This window comes from Centrocercus urophasianus, unplaced genomic scaffold (genome assembly GCF_019232065.1).
Source record: "Centrocercus urophasianus isolate 14NV4802_14NV808 unplaced genomic scaffold, USGS_Curo_1.0 seq_22, whole genome shotgun sequence".
NCBI classification, from domain to species: domain Eukaryota; kingdom Metazoa; phylum Chordata; class Aves; order Galliformes; family Phasianidae; genus Centrocercus; species Centrocercus urophasianus.
The window spans coordinates 428,444-445,743 of NW_024884778.1; the positions used below are offsets into that span (position 1 = coordinate 428,444).

General features: G+C 51.2%; 2 protein-coding genes across 2 annotated transcripts; both read right to left on the bottom strand.

Moving 5' to 3' along the window:
* Nucleotides 1-820: 820 nt before the first annotated feature.
* On the bottom strand, nt 821-3,058 carry VHL (von Hippel-Lindau tumor suppressor). The gene is made up of 3 exons (XM_042823558.1): nt 2,803-3,058; nt 2,618-2,728; nt 821-2,292 (listed from the first exon to the last, which is right to left on the bottom strand). The coding sequence occupies exons 1-3, from the start codon at nt 3,056-3,058 to the stop codon at nt 2,108-2,110; spliced, it is 552 nt and encodes a 183-aa protein (XP_042679492.1). The 3' UTR covers nt 821-2,107.
* Nucleotides 3,059-3,440: 382 nt separating this feature from the next.
* THUMPD3 (THUMP domain containing 3) lies at nt 3,441-8,872 on the bottom strand. Its single transcript, XM_042823868.1, is given in 10 exon segments — nt 3,441-4,426; nt 4,698-4,821; nt 5,027-5,137; nt 5,299-5,414; nt 5,781-5,850; nt 6,246-6,376; nt 7,283-7,618; nt 7,620-7,808; nt 8,282-8,359; nt 8,684-8,872. Coding segments are annotated over 10 exon segments (1,476 nt in total). The 3' UTR covers nt 3,441-4,294.
* Between the last annotated feature and the right edge of the window lie 8,428 nt (nt 8,873-17,300).

Genomic DNA, 17,300 nt, shown 5'->3' on the forward strand with positions numbered 1-17,300 from the left:
GCACCCCGCGCTTCCTCCTGCCGCGGGGGCGCGGCTTCCTGGGGCTGCGCGGGGCGGGGCGGCGGATCCCAGCCGCGGGAGCGACGCCGTTACGAGCTCCGCTCCGCCGGGCGGCTCCGTGCGCCGCGCCTCGGGAATCGCGAACCTCGCGGTGCCACGAACGCATCCTCTTCCCGCCCCGCGCCGGGGAACCTCTGAAACCGCGGCCGAAACGTCAAGTAAACAAACCCACGGCGTGCCGTTACTTAAAGTACCGCATCGTAAGGACGCTCTGTGTGCCGCCGTTTGGGCCGTAGCGAGAGCTGTACCGCCAGCCACGGCTGCCCGCACAGCCGGCCCTGCCCCGAGGCAGCCGGGCTGCTCCCCGCACCGGGAACAGCGCAGAACTGTTCACCACAAGGGTGAATGAAGGTCCGTGACGCATGCATCGTTGTTTAGAACGGCACCTGTCCGTGTTCGTGACTTCGCTTTGGCTCTGACTGCTGTATGTAGTTAGAAGTTTCACATGGGAACTGAAAAGCACTTTTTCAAACTGAGACACAAACAATTCTACACAGCCTTCACCTTCAAGTAACAGTAGCAGACAGGAGCTGTGTGCCTGTGCCCATGTCCCAGCTCCACTCATTGCCCCGCAGCAGCACTAAATGGGGTTCTGCTCCTGACTGCCTCCAGTTACTGCTCCCCGCAGCTCTCTCAGGAGCAGTGCAGTGAATCCAACTGAGCTCAATCTCACGGCATCCACGAGTGGCATTTCAGGAACATGAGCAAATGTGCCATTGCAACCACTGCATAGTTACCTGACAGCATTAGAGTCAAAGAGTTAACATGGATTTACGTTTTAATGAGAAAGATCAGTTCATACACAAACATTTAAGAAAAAACAAGTCCACAAGAAGGGCAGCCATTGCATACTTAAGAACCTCAAGCCACAGAACAGCCTGCTGCTATCTGTTAGCAACCTGCTGCTCTGCACGCTGAGCAGCACTGCGCCTGCCTGGGGAACAATTCACCTATCTGCTAAAAACAATGCTGCTTTCAGTTACGCAGAGACATACAGACACACAGCTGTGTATTTGAGGTATGGGGAAGAGAACATACAGGCCAAGATCCTTTCTCTTTGTGCAGCTGGCCTGCTGAAAAGCACAGCTCTGCTTTGGGGAGCTAGGCCTGCAGCTGGGGCAGCTTCTGTGCTTCAGGGGGCACCAGCAGCCCAGACAGACCGTGCTCCTCAAGGCCAATCCCTGGGACAAGGGAAAGGTGGGGCTCAGAGCACCCACCTTGTGGGAATGCTCCTGGTATAGTATGGGAGCTAAGGGTGTGGGCACAGAGACACAGAGCAGAAAGGGCTCCCAAAACTAAGATGCAGTCTGTATGGCTGACAAAGTTCCATCATCTAGAGATAAACGAAGCAGTAATTCGGTAAAGAAGGACAAATTAAGGCATTCAAGGCATGTTCTGTGTAAAAACTCGTTAGCTTCAGAGTTGCTACAATGAGGTTTTATGAACACACAGAGACAGAGGCTAACACAGAAATGCTTAGGTCATCTTTCAGAAGTTTTGGGCCCAGCGCTCAGAAGGCAACTGTGGAAGCTCTCACATGAACACCCCCTACAATTTGTGATTTGAAAGTAAATTCAGCATGTGAGAGAGCAAATTCCCACCGAAACCAAATCATTCAAGCAAACCTGGTGCTGCTTTGCCACTGATTATAGAGTCTGGATTAAGATAATCCTTGGCATAACTTTCTTTCTAACACAGAGGAAGTTGAGCTGCACGCACTTCCTCCAGACAGATACCCCAATCTCGTGTTACTATGGAATGTTCTGAAATAGTCCGAAGCAAACTCCTCTGAGCCCCATCTGTGCCAGGCCACTGGGGTCCCTGCTCAGCAATGCACGAAACCCGGAGCAGAGCCCTCACAAAGGAGAACATTCCCACACTGTCTGCTCTCTGGAATCTGACCTACCAGCACAGCAAATGTTCTATGGTACGGCTGAGTTTGTTCCAGAACTTCAGTGCAGACGTTAGCTCTGGGCACACTTTACAGTGGCTGCTCCTCCTAAGCTCGGTGCTTCGCTATCTACACGGCTCAGGACGCACAGCCCTTTTAGTGGAGGCCTTCCTCCGGTAACATCTCGCTTCTCTCCACGGAGAGCCGCTGCAGATCCTTCTTGACGTCGGGGCGATCCTCCAGCTCCTCGTACAGCGAGCGCACGATGTCCAGCTTGCGGTAATCCCCCGGCCGGACCAAGCTGCGCACCACCTGCAGGCAGCGCTCCTTCAGCGTGAACACTGCAGGGAAACAGAGCGAGCGGGCAGCCTGGCAGCGGCGGCCGGGCACCGCACTGCGAGGGGTGCCGCCCGGGACGGGAGGGCAAACGAACCGGCAGCGTGACTCAGAACGCGCGAGGCTGCTCCGAAAGCACCGCGTCCTTCCCATCTCCGCGTTAAGTACGGCGGACAGAAGGATCGCGGGAACGCCGGTGGGCGGAGCGCCTCTCAGCTACAAAACGTCACTTTCGGATGCGGCCACCAGCGCGAGCCGCGCGCACGTTTTCTCCGGCGGCGAACGCGAGCCCGCACGCCGCGCTACCCCCCAGCCCGCAGCGCCCCGCACCTGGCAGCGTGATGTCGGCCTCGCTGATGTCAGGCGCGGCCACGAACAGCTCCTGCCGGTTGACGAGCAGCCCGTCGTGCGTGCCCGCGTCGCGGAACAGCCACAGGTGCCCTGCGGGGAGCGACGCTCAGCCCCGCGGCGCATCGCGGCCATCGCCGCGCCCCGCCCGCCCCGCGGCTCCTCACCGCGGTAGCTGTGCATGATCCGCCCGGTGCGCGGCCGCAGCACGGGGTAGTAGCGCGGCCGGCCCTCGAAGTCCACCCAGATGGGGAGCACGGCGCGCGGGCTGCGGTTGTTGAAGACGACCTCGGAGAGCTCGCGCGTGTTGGCGGAGCGCAGGCACGGCGCGGAGGGAGCCGGCGGCGCCATCCCGGCAGCGGGGCCCCGCGGCGGCAACGCGCCCGCGCGGAAGCGACCGGAGACTGGCGGGGCGCCGCGCATGCGCAGCGCGACACAAGACGTGGTGATGGGACTCGGCGACGCAGCAACGTAAGGACGTAACGCCGCGCCCCGCAGCTGCGCGAACCGCCGCTTGCAGAGCAGAGCGTCGCCTGCGGGGCCGGGCGGACGGCTGGTGTTGGCCTCATCTGAGGGGAAAAGAAGGCGAACTGCAGCGCACGGCGGGCGCAGAACAGAACGCTGCCCGGACTTCGTGCCTCTGCAGAACTAAGAAACCTTTAATGCTCCTTAATCCGCCTCTGAGCACATTACTGTGAGCTTGAATACACTGTAATGAAACGACAAGCTGGTAATTAGTGTTTCTGCTCTTCAAGAGCCGAGTAATCAGTCTGAGAAATTGCGGTATAGTGGAGAAGAAAAGAGATTTTCAACTTCCATTAATTGAACGAACTGTATTCTTTAAGTAGGCAGCACTCCTACAGCAGCTCCAGTCAGCTCGTAAATCCAAACGTACCGCCTCCCTCAGCGCCAACACAGACACCGAAACACGAACTTGTAGGTAAAGCTGCTGGAAGCATCTCTGCTCTCGAACAGAAACCACAACTGCTGTGCTAAGGCAGAACAGGGCACCGCCCTCACCCCCAGCAGGACCCCAACACAGCGGTGAGGCAGCACAGCTCTCTGAGCACTGAGTCGAGGTACCACTTAAAACATCAAACAGCAGCACCAGCACACTGCTCGGCCTTTTCTCACCCAAGTATCAAACATCTCAATTTACATTTGGGCAATAGTACAAACTTCAAACTTTCAGTTTGGAAAAGTCCTACAGCAAAGAGGTACTACCTCTAAACCCTTTAAAGTGACTAACACTAAGACTGGCATTTTAAGATAGGATTTCTACAGTTCAGGGGAAAAATTAGCAGCTAACTGGCTCCAAAAATGCTTCAACATGTTTTCTACTATAAGCAGAGGAAACAAGCATTTAACTGAGAAATACAACAGACGTAGTAGAAAAGACTCGGGCAAAGGAGAGCATTACTAAACCAGTACTGACTTTCAGTTTGGGTGGCAGGGTGAAAAGAGAGAATTTAAGTCACATTCAGAACACAGTACAACGGGGAGCTCTCAGGTTGGTCCCTGGTCCATTGCTCACATTATGCAGTTCTCACATTTATTGCCTTCTGCTTAGGAACAGAGACACACTATCAGCTGTCTCCTTCACCAATCTGCTCATCTGGAAGTTCTGGAGGTGTCTGCTGTCTTCTTCCACACAGGCTATTACCAGAATGACCTTTTTTCTTCCACTCTTTCCCAGGTGCGTTTCAGAAGATACACTGCAGCATGAAGCCCCCCTACATTCACCCACACCGTGTGATTTTTGCGCCAGATGTGTCCCAGTCTTGACAAGGCCTACGATAGAAAAAAAACACAAAGAACGGCCCCAAGAGTGGTGGTGGCTTCTTCAGGACAAGGATGTAAGGATAAATTTGCTTTAGATGTTATTCCTGACTATCCCAAATCACACCTGAATAAGGTCTAAAACCACATTAAAATGCTGCTATTTATCTCTTCAGAAAAACATCACCCTCCACAGTGAAGTCAGCTTAAAGTTTTTTTCCTCAGTAGATTTTTCCTCTGCAAATAGGTTTGTTTTACTTCTAAGGTTTCACTCAGAACATACCTTGGCGAAGCATTTCTTGTCCTGAGTAAGCAGCACAGCTCTACCTGTGCCTGGTGTGCAGATCCGCCCCATCTCCATGAGGCAGGCTGGATAGAGATCCCAGTTCTTCTTCTTTGATCCTATCCTATAACACAGATCAAGATCTCCTTTGTGACTGTTGAAAAATGTATATATGACCACATAAACCTTCAGCCTTCATTCTCAATGCAAAGTATTTACACACTTCTCAATTAAGCCCAGTTAAGTTACAAGAGAACCCTAAATCTGGACACACGAGCACACGTGGCAGTGACAGTACACACAAGAACTTGGAATTCGTGGTCCCTCACCTCTTCCCAAAAGGCATGTCTGTCACAATGACATCCACAGAGCCAGTCCGCAAAGGGAGATTGCAGATATCCCACTGAACGATGTCCAAGGGTGCAGCCAAGGAAGCACTGCTACAAAAGCAAAGAGCTCAGATACGGGCTACTGAAAATATTTTTACAGTGAAGAACTCTGTAACAGTAACACAGTAGGGAAAAGGTCAAGAAAATCTGTGCAAGACAGATTTATTCCTATAAAGCCTATGGGAAAATAAAATTACTTGTACCGCTCTTACCTTTCCTTATTTTCATTTTTCTTTAGCAAAGAGCAGATGTTGCTTGCTGCTCTCTTTACAGCTTGCGGGTTGTTATCACCAGCAATGTGATAGCAACCAGGCCATTCCATAGCTCCCTGGGGGGAAATACTGATAATATTACCGTGAACACTGCTTGCTTTTTGAAACAACCCCCCCCAAAAAAAAAACCACCAGAATACGACAAAGCAATTTGAAGCAGATGTCAGTGATTTTAAAACTCCGTAACGGATGTGTCACAGGCGTTAGGCAACTTAAGTGCTCAAAGTTCTTTTAGGTTTTGCTTCTTCTTGTTATTGGAAAGGAAACTAAAGGCATTTAGTAAAAGCGTGCTTGGAGATGTTGAGAAGTTGGCGAGATGCTTCTGTTGTTGGCTGCTCAGTTACTGCCATTAAAACTTACGTGTTACTCAGCTGCAGATACTGTCTTGAGTTTTACTACGTTAAAAAGAAAGGAAGAATCACCTCTATGGGTATTGCTCCTGTACCACACATTGGATCAATGATGATATCCGTCGGCTGGGGATCGCAGAGCCTGAGGAGCAGAAAAAAAAGGTACTTTGAGAAAAAAGCACGTGAATTTCTTGTACCGATGGAAAACGGAACTGTTTCGATCACAGCAACTGAGCCCTTCTAATACAAGACATGAACATTAATTGCATTTAACAACCAGCACTTATACATGCCAGTCCAGTGAAATTCTTTCACGAATGTTGTCATCTAGTATTTTGAAAACTGGCTAATGGCTTGCAGCAAGTATTTTCTTTTCTAAGCTGGAAAGCATCCAGTGTTGCTATGCCTTTATTCCCTTTTAACAAGAACCGACCAAAATGGCTTCTATGGAAGCAGTGGAGGGGATAAGGCAACTCATTTGTGAAGCAGAGTGACTTATTATCTAAGAATCATATAAAACCATGCGTTTGCACTGACCTAAGCATGCCATAAGCAAGAGTTGAGCGAAGAGTTGTGGGTCCAAAATGTGTAATATTTCTTCTGTGAAGACTCTCCTCAGTTAACGCAATGCCCACAACTACTTCATTATTGTGAATATTCAGGAGAACCTAAAGAAAAACTGGAACTGAATTTCAGAAGTCACACAAGTTTCCCGCAGTACATCTGGTAAATGCTTAAAAACCAGCAGCTGTGAATTATACAAAGTCAGGAAATACATTTATAAGAGCACTATCCATTGCCTTTAACGAAGACACAGTCAGGACAGCGTGGGTTTTTTTTCACTTGCACAAAAAGCACTCTGTGATGATGTTTAAAGAGCTTTGCTTTATATTTACTGGGGAGAAGTAAGGATAAGTCCTGCAAGTCACAGTGCAGCATTCACAAAGCAAACAGCCCCAGGCCTGGTCCCCTATGCAGTGTGAATCTGGAAGGTGAAGACACCATTACAAGAAAGGGGGTCAGCCCTGAAAAGAATCTGCAAGAAAATCATTTCACCATATTGCCTCTCAAAATGAAAATTTTAATGGACCATATCTGCTGGACCTCCTTTCCAAATTTCTGCTTTCCCCATGAAAAGGGAAAAAGCAGTGGACAACTAACATAACCCTTTTTGTTCCTTGTAACCATGTGAGCAAATAACGTAAGAGGAGGTAAAACTCAGTATAAAACCATCCGGTGTAGCTCAGAGAGGAGATAACTTTTGAGCACTGACTCAGCCGCCCTGAGCTTAGTGATGTTAATGGCTTATCTTGAGTGTGTGCAGAGCACACCGGAGCATGAAAATGAGAGGTGCCCTCAGGGGGTCACAAAAGAGATGAGGGACAAGCAAGCAGTGGGGTGTGAGGATACACGTAACATGGCCATGAAATTAACGCTTCTGAGGAAGTCACGATTTCAGCATTAATGACTTCCAGCTTCAGGACAACCTTGTAAAGGTTATTTTGGAGCTCTCTGAGAATCAAAACTAAGAATCAATTTTTGAAATAGAATTATTGCAAGGCACAAGGCAATACCTCTACATCAAAGTTAGTCATGTCAGCCTTCCACTGGAAGTGCTCCTGCACAGCTCCTCCGAAGTCTCTTGCGGCCTCGTTTGATGTAAAGCTGTGCTTGTCTCCGGCTCTATTGCACGTAACGCGGAACTTCAACACCTTCGCATCTCCTTCATCTTTCCTATCATCTCCAGCCTTCGTCTCAGCCCCAGAACTGGCACGCAGCTCGTTTTTAGCCTCTGACTGTTCGTTATCCTCCTCCTCATTCTGCGAGGCCTCTCCTTGCGTCTCCTCCGCGCTCTGGCCAACAGCCGGCTCTGTTCCCGCCATGTTTGGGGCGCAGTCCTCCTGCCCCCCCCACAGCTTTGTCATCCTTCTCCTCCTCTCCGCCGTCACGCAGCTTTTCTTTGCTTGCAGTTCTCTGCAGATTCTGCTTTTTGCGTTTTGTCTTTTTCTTTTTTAAGCTGTTGTTCAGCTCCCAAATTCTCAAAGGATCAGTCCAAGGCAGTTTTTTAACCAAACCTTCCAAATCTTTTAAAGCATCTTCCTTTAAAAGACAAAAGAAATTATACTTCAAAGTCATTCCCTTTCTTAAGAACAACCCTTTTTCTAATCTCTTAAATTAGTCCATACATGCAATCGCTGCACGTCTGATCACAGCTTGCACTTTTTGTGTGCAATTGGTGCCACATCGGGGTGGTGTTTTACACCACAGGATCCGGAACAAACAATCACGTATCACGGCTACCACTACATTAAGAGACCAAGAGAGATTTATTGTCCTCCATCCAAGGGTGACCTCCAAGCACACAGCTGCTCTCATTCTCGGTCTCCCACGAAGCAAACACAAAGAAGGGATTGGGGCAGACAACAAAACCACACTCCAGTTTTAAAACCCCACAAAGAACTGGGACAGCACTACAAGCGTTTTAAAAATCCTTACTCCTGAAATACTCAGAGCACTACAATGAAAACGATTCTCCAAACCCCGTAACTGAGTGAAAGCAGCAATTAACTCACCTTGGTTTCCTTAAACTGATAATCTTTGAACTCCTGAACGACAACAAACAAATTATCCACGGACCTCAGCCGATGGACCTGCAGCGAGGGAGAGCAGCGGCGCTCCGTTACCATCGGTTACAAAGCGTCGCCACCTTACATCTACACCCGACCCGGCGCCGTGCCGCGGAGGTCACCGGTTTACGAGAAAAGCCGGCCCGGGTCTGGCTGACTTCAGCCGCCTCTGTCAAAGCACGGCAAACCCGACGAACCAGCCGGCAGGACGGGCGCTGCCCTACGGCTGGCGGCAGGTCGAGAGCGCTCCGCTGCGGACGGGGCGCCGCTATGCCCACAACCGCCGGTGGCCGCAGCCGGCCGGAACGGCGCCGGGGTGCCGAGGGGGGCCGCGGTCGGCGCACGCACCTCGGGCAGGCAGCGGGCCGGCACCTCGAAGTAGATCTTCCCGCGGTCCCTGCTGATCCGGGACGCGGAGCCGAGCTTCTCCTGCACCTCGGCGGCCGCCGTCGCCTCGAACCCCGTGGGCACGGTGGCGCCGATAACGGCCGCGCCATCCTCGACCGCCTCCGGCCCGGCCGCCTCCGCCTCCGCCATGCCCAAACGCCGGCGCGCGCCGCGGCCCGCCCAGCTTCCGCTTCCGCGCCGGAGCCTCGCAGCAGCGGCCCCCGCGGTCCGGCGGTCCGGCCGCGCTCGGCGCTCCGTGTCTCGCGGCGGGCAGGAGGGCGGCGCGCTGCTGCCGTGCCCGGAGCGGAGCGGGCGGCGCTCGAGCGGGCCCAGTGCGAGTGCGGCGCGTTTTTCACTCCTTAAGGGAAAACCTCCCTGCGGTAATGATGAGCAGCCGGCGCTTCCGGGATGTCTTTGCCCAAGGACCTCCCGGGCTTTACGTCCGAGCGGCGGCGTGTGCTGGGGCACGCGGTGACCTCGGGGCTCACCTGGCCTTCGGTCCCGCGTGTCTGAAAGGGCGGAGCCGTGCGGGATTGCACGGTCCCGGCTGGGGCCTCTGCGAGGAGAGCCTTGAGTGGAAAAGACGAGCATCCTCAGTGCTTGTGTAAGACTTTACAAATCAAACTCAGGGCCGACTCAAGTGACTACCTGAAATATCCATGAATGGAGGGAAACGTTTCAGCCATTATGGAAATGACTCTTTAGCAGAGAGGCTGAAAAGAAACCATAGCGACAATGTAAATTAGGCAGTGGGAAAGGAAAACATAAGCAGATGAGAGTTACTGACTTGAGTTAGAATCAGGACTCTCGGAAGTCAGCGCTGTTCTCTTTCTGAAATGACCAGATAATGACAACAGACATGTCTGTGTATGGGAGAGGCATGTTGATAGCAGCATGTAAATAGCTGCCACTGCCACCACGCTGTGTAAATCCTACCTGCATTCAGTGCAGATCTGCTCAGCGTGTTTATTTCCTCCAGCTCAGTGCTGCGTTCAGACAAGTCCCAACCACGGAGTGTCTCCCAGCTGGCTCTGTCCTTGTACTTGTGTGTCACACTGCAGGGCAGAGCAGGATTATCTCTTGCCTGTGGTGACCAAACATACCCAAATTCATGAACAGCAGAAACACAATTTCACATATTTTCTGATGGATATGAAGAAAATCACCCATCCATGTAAGAATGACAACGTTCCTATATTCTGCTTATCTAGCCATGACTTATTTTAAGATACAATGTACATATTAGTAGAGTGAATTAATTTTTTAATCACCTCCTTAGGTTCCCTGTACAGCTTTTGAAGCTCATCTTAAGGTTGTCCTGGGTTCGCTGTGCTGATCACAACCAGCAGAAACTTCAGAAATGTTCTGCCTTGTTTACATCTCCTCCTGCATGCACAGAGTGTTCTCCCTCTGCCCAGCTCTCAGATCTCCGTATCACAGATCAAATCAGCTCACCATCAGTGAAAACCAGTGCTCTGCAGACCACCAGTGAAGCCCTCTGCATGGAACCCGCATGTGGGCAGGAAACCACTGCACTGTTTTCATGACTGTTCAGAGAAACGCCAATGAAATGAATATTCGTATTCTGCTAAATGTTACTTAAGGTGGATTCCCAGGGTATTCAAGAGCTGCACAGATTTTTAGAGACTTGTTTCACTCAGCAGTTAGAATGCAAAAAGAAAGGGTGGCTGAAGATCTGTAGTCACAAGCTTCTCCCAGTGGCTGTTAGCACACATCCCACGCAGAACGTCAGTGGTTGCTGCGCTGTGTGCTGCCAATCACCTCTAGAAACAAGCTAACTGAGGGGCACTGCTCTGTCTCTATCACTCTTTGCTGCTCCCATTCCTTCTGCAGTGGCACCAAACCTGCCTGGCATCCAGCTCTGTGTACAACCGTATGCATTGAGAAGAAATAGTTTGCTCTTCCAATATAGAAAGCTTCTGAGCAGCAGTGGAGGCATTTTGGTGAGCACGGCATGTCAGGTTTTGTGTTCTGTAACCTCTGTGAGAGAGCACAGCTTGTGGAGGCCTTTGGCTGATAACTTTACTGCTTCCTCCCCACAGCTCCTGCTGTGCGCCTTCCAGTGCTGTTCTTAGTCCTGCTTTGCTTACTGCTGCACAGAAACGTTCCGTGGATTTAGGACAGAAATGAGATTACATTTGGGGATTTTTGTAGGAACCCTTTAACCTACAAACACCTACTGCTGGACAGCAGTCAAGTTTGCATGGAGATAACTTTGTAAACACACACATACAAGAATAAAAAAGAAAGCAAGAATGGAGGAGGTAGTTTACAATTTCAGATTCTTCACAGCGTTTTAACCTCAGCTGTCAGACTGGTGTGTGCCTGGGCAGCCTGTGCTGTAAGCTGCAAGCCAGCCCTGGGCCTGTGGGCTTCAGCCCTGCTTGTTCTCCCTGCCGCCTAAGTGGGGAAAAGAGGCCACAGAGCTCGGAGCACACTTGCTGTTCCAGCCTGGAGCTCAGCTTTCTGGTCAGAAGTCTGCTTTGACAGCCACGCAGCAGATTTTTCGCAGTGCCTGCTGAGCTGGTTTGGGAAAGGAGTGGCACACATAAGCGCACATCTTGCGATAGGACACCCTGCAACAGGGTCTCTGAACAGGAGCATCCACGTACTGTCTCTCAAAACCCGAGGCATGCTTATGCAACGCTCCGTCCATCTGTTGTTGAGATCATCTTAATGGCTGTGATGGCTCCCCTGCCTGCAGCCAGGCAGAATGGAAGAGTCCCTCTGCATAAATTATCGCAAAACAAACCCAGGCTTCAGTACTGTCAGCAGAGGAGGTCGTTAAATTCCGCAGTGAATCTGCTGTGCCACTGTCAAGGCTTGCCTGTATTTGTGAGATGTTTTTTGCTAATGAGGAGAGTTTGTCTCCTGAGGAATTTTTAATTGAAACAGCAAAGCATCATCTGGCGGCTGCAGAGAGAAGCAGCTCCCAGTTCTGAGTGACCTGACCTTCCATCACCGGGCACAGCTCCTCCATGGGCACCACGTGCAGCTGGGACACAATCCGTTTTGGAGCTCCCTGCCTGCCTGCAGATGGAGTTATGCTGCCTGCAGCCCTGTGTTCATCCAGCGCCCTGTCCATCTGCTGTTTCCCACAGGAGAGCACTGGGGTCTCTGTTGGTACAGGCCCAAGTGCTGCTGGAATTGCAGGGACAAAGTGCTGGCAGGTCCCCTCAGGCCCTGCTGGGCGGTCTGTGTGAAGCCAGGGCTCGCTTCACCCCAGCGCCATGGGAAACCTCTACAAAGCACACACTGCACGGCTTTCTGCAGCCCACTGGTCCAGGTTGTTCCAAGCCCCAAGGAGATCTCAGAGCAGCACAAAGTGTCCCCACACGCACACAGGATGTGCGCCCATTAACATGGCAGGCCGTGGCTGCGCTGCCCCGGCTGGCTGCAGCTCCATGGCGCTGTGCCTTCAGGCTGCCCCACAGCTTCAGGCCAGCTGGGCGCTGCTGCTGCTTTCCCACTGCCTGAGCATCCCCAGCTGCCTTCGCTGTGGTGAGGGAGGGCACATGTGCAATGAGACGCTGCCTCCTGCTGCGGGGCCACCTCGGGGTGGCTTTTCAAGTCCTTCCTGTGGCCGAAGGCTTTTATGTGTGTTTCGGCTTCAGTCAGTGTTTCAAAGCGCATAGGCTACATTCATATGTTTCAAATAACATGACTTGGTCGGGGGACCACACACAGAAGGAGGGCTGCGGGATGAGACCATTTGCGTGGGCCAACGGATAATGGAAGGAAGCAGACCTTGCGCTTCCTCTCTCTTACTGAAGGAGAGTAGTTTGATTGGAGGGAACCGTGGTAATGGGAAGCTCAAATGAAGATGTGCTTGTCCCAGTTACTGCTGTTAAATTGCAGCCCCAGGCTGTTTGATGAGTTCACTGCAGCAGGCTGTGTACGTTCCCAAAGCTGGTGTCTGTTCAGTTCGCTTGAGGCAAAGTTTGAAGGCAAAATATCATCGATAGTGGGAGAAGAGGGGAATGCAGCTCACGGAACCTTTCTGCTCTGAGTTGTGTTTCCCACAGCCTGCTGACCTCTAATAAGGAGCAGTGCTGACTGACACCTTTACAGCCACATCTCTGCAGTGCACTGCTAGATCCCCATGGGTTCCTGCAGCTCCGCAGTGGGATTCATGCTGTTGGGAACCTCAGCTGTCAGAGCCACTTCCTCCTGTGCCGTGTAACGGGGCACTGCGGTTTTCTCTGTCCTTTTCCTGATCATCTCTTGGCCACAGCTGCGTGGTCTGTGGACTCCCACAGTCCTGCCTGCCTGGCTCCCTAGCTCTGTTCAATGTTTTAATTAATGGTTTGGATGGTAGAACAGAGAAAAGGCTGTACTGGGCTTGTGGATAACACATAGCTTGAAGGGACTCCAGGAGCACTGGAGGAGAGGGCTGGGATTTAACATGAGCAGTAGAGGATGCTGGTATGCAATGACGAGCACTAAGCATGCTCTTCTTGAGCAACAAAATGCAGCTGCAGCAGCACGAGATGCCATGGGAGGTGGGCACAGGCGTGGGCACAGCTGGGTGTGGGTGCACAGCATCATGTTGGGATGCCATGCATCACAGAAGGCACGCAGTGGTGGAGCCTGCCTGCTCCTGGGGGCTCTGGCAGGGCCGAGCTCACTTTCAGCGCTGCAAATTGTACGTCTGGAAAAAGGGAGAGTGTTCAGAGGTGAAAAAAGCGTGATCTAAAAATGACTTCTAGGAGGAACTGACCAAAATTTGAACTCTTTTCTTAAAAAAATAAAAAATAATGGGGAAATACATGGGGAGGTAATGCAAGGATCACAGTGACCCGCCCTGCACTACCCCTGTGTGCATCATGGTGTTTGCTGTTAGCACCTGACACGTCTGAGTAGTTCCTAACTGAGAGCAAAAGGTTACTGAGGCTCAGAGAACACGGCTGCTGTGTGATGCCCTGAATGCTGATGAGCATTCACACAGTTTGCATTTGTGTTTTACTACTGCTTTCATGTGAAGCTTTGTTTTCCTAGCTGCTAATTTATTAGCAGGTAAATTGCAGCTTGCATATTAAAAGACCTGCCAAAGGGGGCCAGAAGAGTCTCTAATGGAATTGCAAAGTCTCTCTTTTTTTTTTCTTCAGAAAAGCTGCCTTATGAAGTCTTTCTAATTATTCTCTAAGATGAACTCTAACAATTGTAATATCGTAACATCAGAAAAGTTGTATTAATTTACTTGCTGTTAAACTCTCTGTGACCCTGCTATGGGGACAGTGAGGCTCCAAGCTATTGCTCTGATGCCTGTCATCTTAAACCACGTTTTCCAGAGGGTGTGACGTGCTCAGCAATCTTGCTATCTCACACACTTTGGGCTGAGAAAAATCAGTTTCAACCTCTTTTCTACAGAACCAGACTGCTGTATTCAAAGCGGTGGCGTGAACGTGCTTCCACCTCTTCCTTTCCCTTAAGTCATCGTAACGAGTGCCCAGCAGTAAGACTGTCAGTATGTAAAAGCAGTGGATTCTCATCATAAGGGTCCGTCGTTTCCAACTCAGTCATTCCTGCGGTACAAAATCAAAATGGTCCCAGGGAAGTTGGAATGGAGCACAGTGTGGCCGTGGGTGCAGTGACAGGAGCCCACTGCACCTCGTGGGCCCGTGTGACACAGGAAGCAGACAGCACACATGCAGTGCTCCATCAGTTCCAGTCCAGCCGTGCCTTCAGTGGGATGTGCCCAGTGCTTTGTCTGGTCTATGCTGTTTTCACGTCTAGAAGCACTGCTGTGCACAGGTCACAAATCAAGTGCAGAAGGTGCATTTCGAGAGAAATTATCGCCCTGATGGTGAGCGACCTGAATGCTTGAGGGATGCGAAGGAGGGAACGCAGCCAAGGGGTGAGCAGTGTGTGATGAAAGGACTTGCTGCAGAATCACATCACACCTGCGTTAGCTTGGAGCCAACGTTCCTTTGTGCTTCGACATTGCTGGATGAAAAAATGCCAATTTTCGGAGTATGTGTAGATGAAGAATTGCAGAGCTACGTTAGGATCCAGGTGGCGCTGCCAGCTGTGTGCTCCCCTGTTCCTTAAAAGAAATTCTGTGGGGGAATACTTGTCTCCTGCTCGTGGAACGACCATTGGAAGAGAATAAGAAAGGGGTAACGGCTTCAGAGCCTCCTCCCCTTCGAGGCGGGATGGAAGCAGAAAGGCATGTGGAGTTCTAAGGGTGAGAAATGGTGCTATGGTGAAAAAATTCTGCATCTGGGCAGGATAAAAATAGGAGCTAGGAAGTGATTGGGCTCACTTCGTGACTATTGCCAGATGGGAGGAATGCAAAAGAATGCAAATACAGGCGAGCACGGCTTTTGTGTTCGGCTGATTGAATGTGAACGGCTCAATGGGCAACGAGCCTCAGCAGAGCAATAGGGAGAGTGGGGGTCCGATTTCAGGAGGGGCTGAGTTCAGTCTGACAAAGAGCTACAGAATGCAATTCTAAACCGAACCGCTCCAGTGCTCACCGCACGGAGCAACATTAACAACGCTGAAAACGCTCTGAAATGTTCGGTACCTTCAGCCTCTTCGCAGAGAGCAGCTGAAACGAACCTTCTATTAAAAGAATGTTGTGATATCTTTCTTGCTTTCTTAGGAAAAAAAAACAAACAGAAACCCCAAACCCACCCAAAGGTGAATTATTTCAGTCTGCTGCTGCACACGCTATGAGTATGAACACGTCTGCTACGATGGGATTCCCCTTCTCGACCATTGCTTCTGCAGCTACACCAGGACTTCGCGCTCTCAGTTTGCATTTTCTATTAACAGCTCTGGGTTCCTGCTATGTAAATTCTGGCGTAGGCCACTCAAAACCCCGAAGGAAGAGCTCAGGCTCTGGGCAGCACTCCCCAGTCTGTGTGCTGCTCAGCCTGGCAGCCAGCGCTGCCGCAGAGCCCAGCGTGGCTCTGGGGGGAAATCGGTGCCTTTCCCAGCCGTGTTTGCTGCGCCTCGTGGCAGCGCTGCGGGCTGTGGCTCAGCTCTGCATGTGCTCTCCTCTCCTCTCGCCTCTCCTCTCCCTCCTCTGTTAACTTCTGCATCCATCCCGACCCTGCTTGGTGCTGGAAGGTGCTGGAAGGTGCTGGAAGGTGCTGGAAGGTGCTGGCTTGCAATGCAGCCTTTGCTTTGCAAGCGCTGTGCAGGGAGCAGCAAGATGAGGAACAGCCACACGTACACACTGCATTTCCCACGACTTGCTCTTCTTCCAAGCAGCAGTTCTGAGCCCTGGGAGTCACCGTGTGGCACGGCGAGCTGTGAGTGTGAGTGTGCACTGTGCTCCTGTGCTGCTCTGATTTTCCTCATCCACAAAAAGAAGCAATCCTAAATAGCACCTATACTTGCTGCTGCACCTACATGCTAAGTTATTTTGAATAGATGAAGCAAATGAATGAGATGAAAGCTTTGGTTTATTTGCTACCGCTCCATTCCCAACACACAGCTGCCAGTAGAGTCTCCAGAAGCACTGCTGGTCTGTGTGGATTCTTCACACATTTAGAAACAAACCTTCTGCACGTGCTGGTTCACATCTTGTGATGAATGCTCTGTTTAAGGAAGTGTCTGTCATCATTTAACAGATTCTACAGCACCGTGTTTTCCAGACAGTGAGGGGAGATGCCTTCTGGGTTAGGTGCTGTTGGACACAGTCTGTAAAAGTAATCGTGGGCAATCCAGAATTCACATGGGCCCCAGGTACCTGGCATTGAGCTGGGAAGGTATTTTGAAGTGAAGCTGGGGAAGTTGTGCGATGCTACAGGGAACAGAGTCTGGAAAAAAATGGCAGGTTTAAATATTCTCCCTGTTTTGCCAATTTAATAATTTGTTTGTTCTACATCCGTGTCTACGTGGCCGTTAGAAGCAGACTTCTCTCATCAAGCTCACACCATGTGCTGCAGCCGTCGTGAGTCTGGCGTGGTTTGGCCCCAGGGCTGTCAGCAGCGACGCCTCAGTGGGGTCAGCATCCTCCCTGCTGCCCTTTGCCCCAAGGGGACTCAGGTGTGTGATGGCAATTTGTCCTCCGCTGCAAAACACCGGAGTCAGAAAAGCAAGTCCTGTAAGTTTGGAATTATGCAGCATGACAGATGGTCAAACCCATTTTGCTGTGGCCTGAGCGACAGACCTTCTTGGAGCACCAGATTCGATTTACAGTTGATACAGTCATTCACATGAATTCAAGTCTGCGAGGCTTTATTTCAGGGGATATAAAAATCCCACCCATCACTCACGTGTGCTCACTGCTTCTGCAGTTTGGCTCACAGCAAGCTGTACCTGGCGCTTTGTGAAAGCCTTGTGCAGCACACATGTGATGCCAGGCCTGGGGCCGCTGCACAGCAAAGCCCCCCATGCTAGCAGCAGCACTGCAGGGCGCACTGCCTGGGAGGGCAGCGTTGTTTGCTCAGTTCTGAGTTGTCTGTGGGCAGAACAGTTTGGGGAAGTAAGTTCTAGGAAAGCACCACTTTTCCCAAACGTTCCCCTTTCGTTGACCAGTAACCCCAAAGCTTGTGGGGCAGCATGATGCTGTTTGTGAGCTGAGGGGGCCTGGGTGTGCAGT

Bases quoted from the DNA above. Each gene is read 5' to 3' on its own strand.
- VHL (XM_042823558.1), bottom strand. From the start codon at position 3,058: ATGCGCGGCGCCCCGCCAGTCTCCGGTCGCTTCCGCGCGGGCGCGTTG. The intron at 2,729-2,802 runs GTGAGGAGCCGC...CGCTCCCCGCAG, and splicing joins GATCATGCACAGCTACCGCG to GGCACCTGTGGCTGTTCCGC. The intron at 2,293-2,617 runs GTGCGGGGCGCT...GTTTCCCTGCAG, and splicing joins GGCCGACATCACGCTGCCAG to TGTTCACGCTGAAGGAGCGC.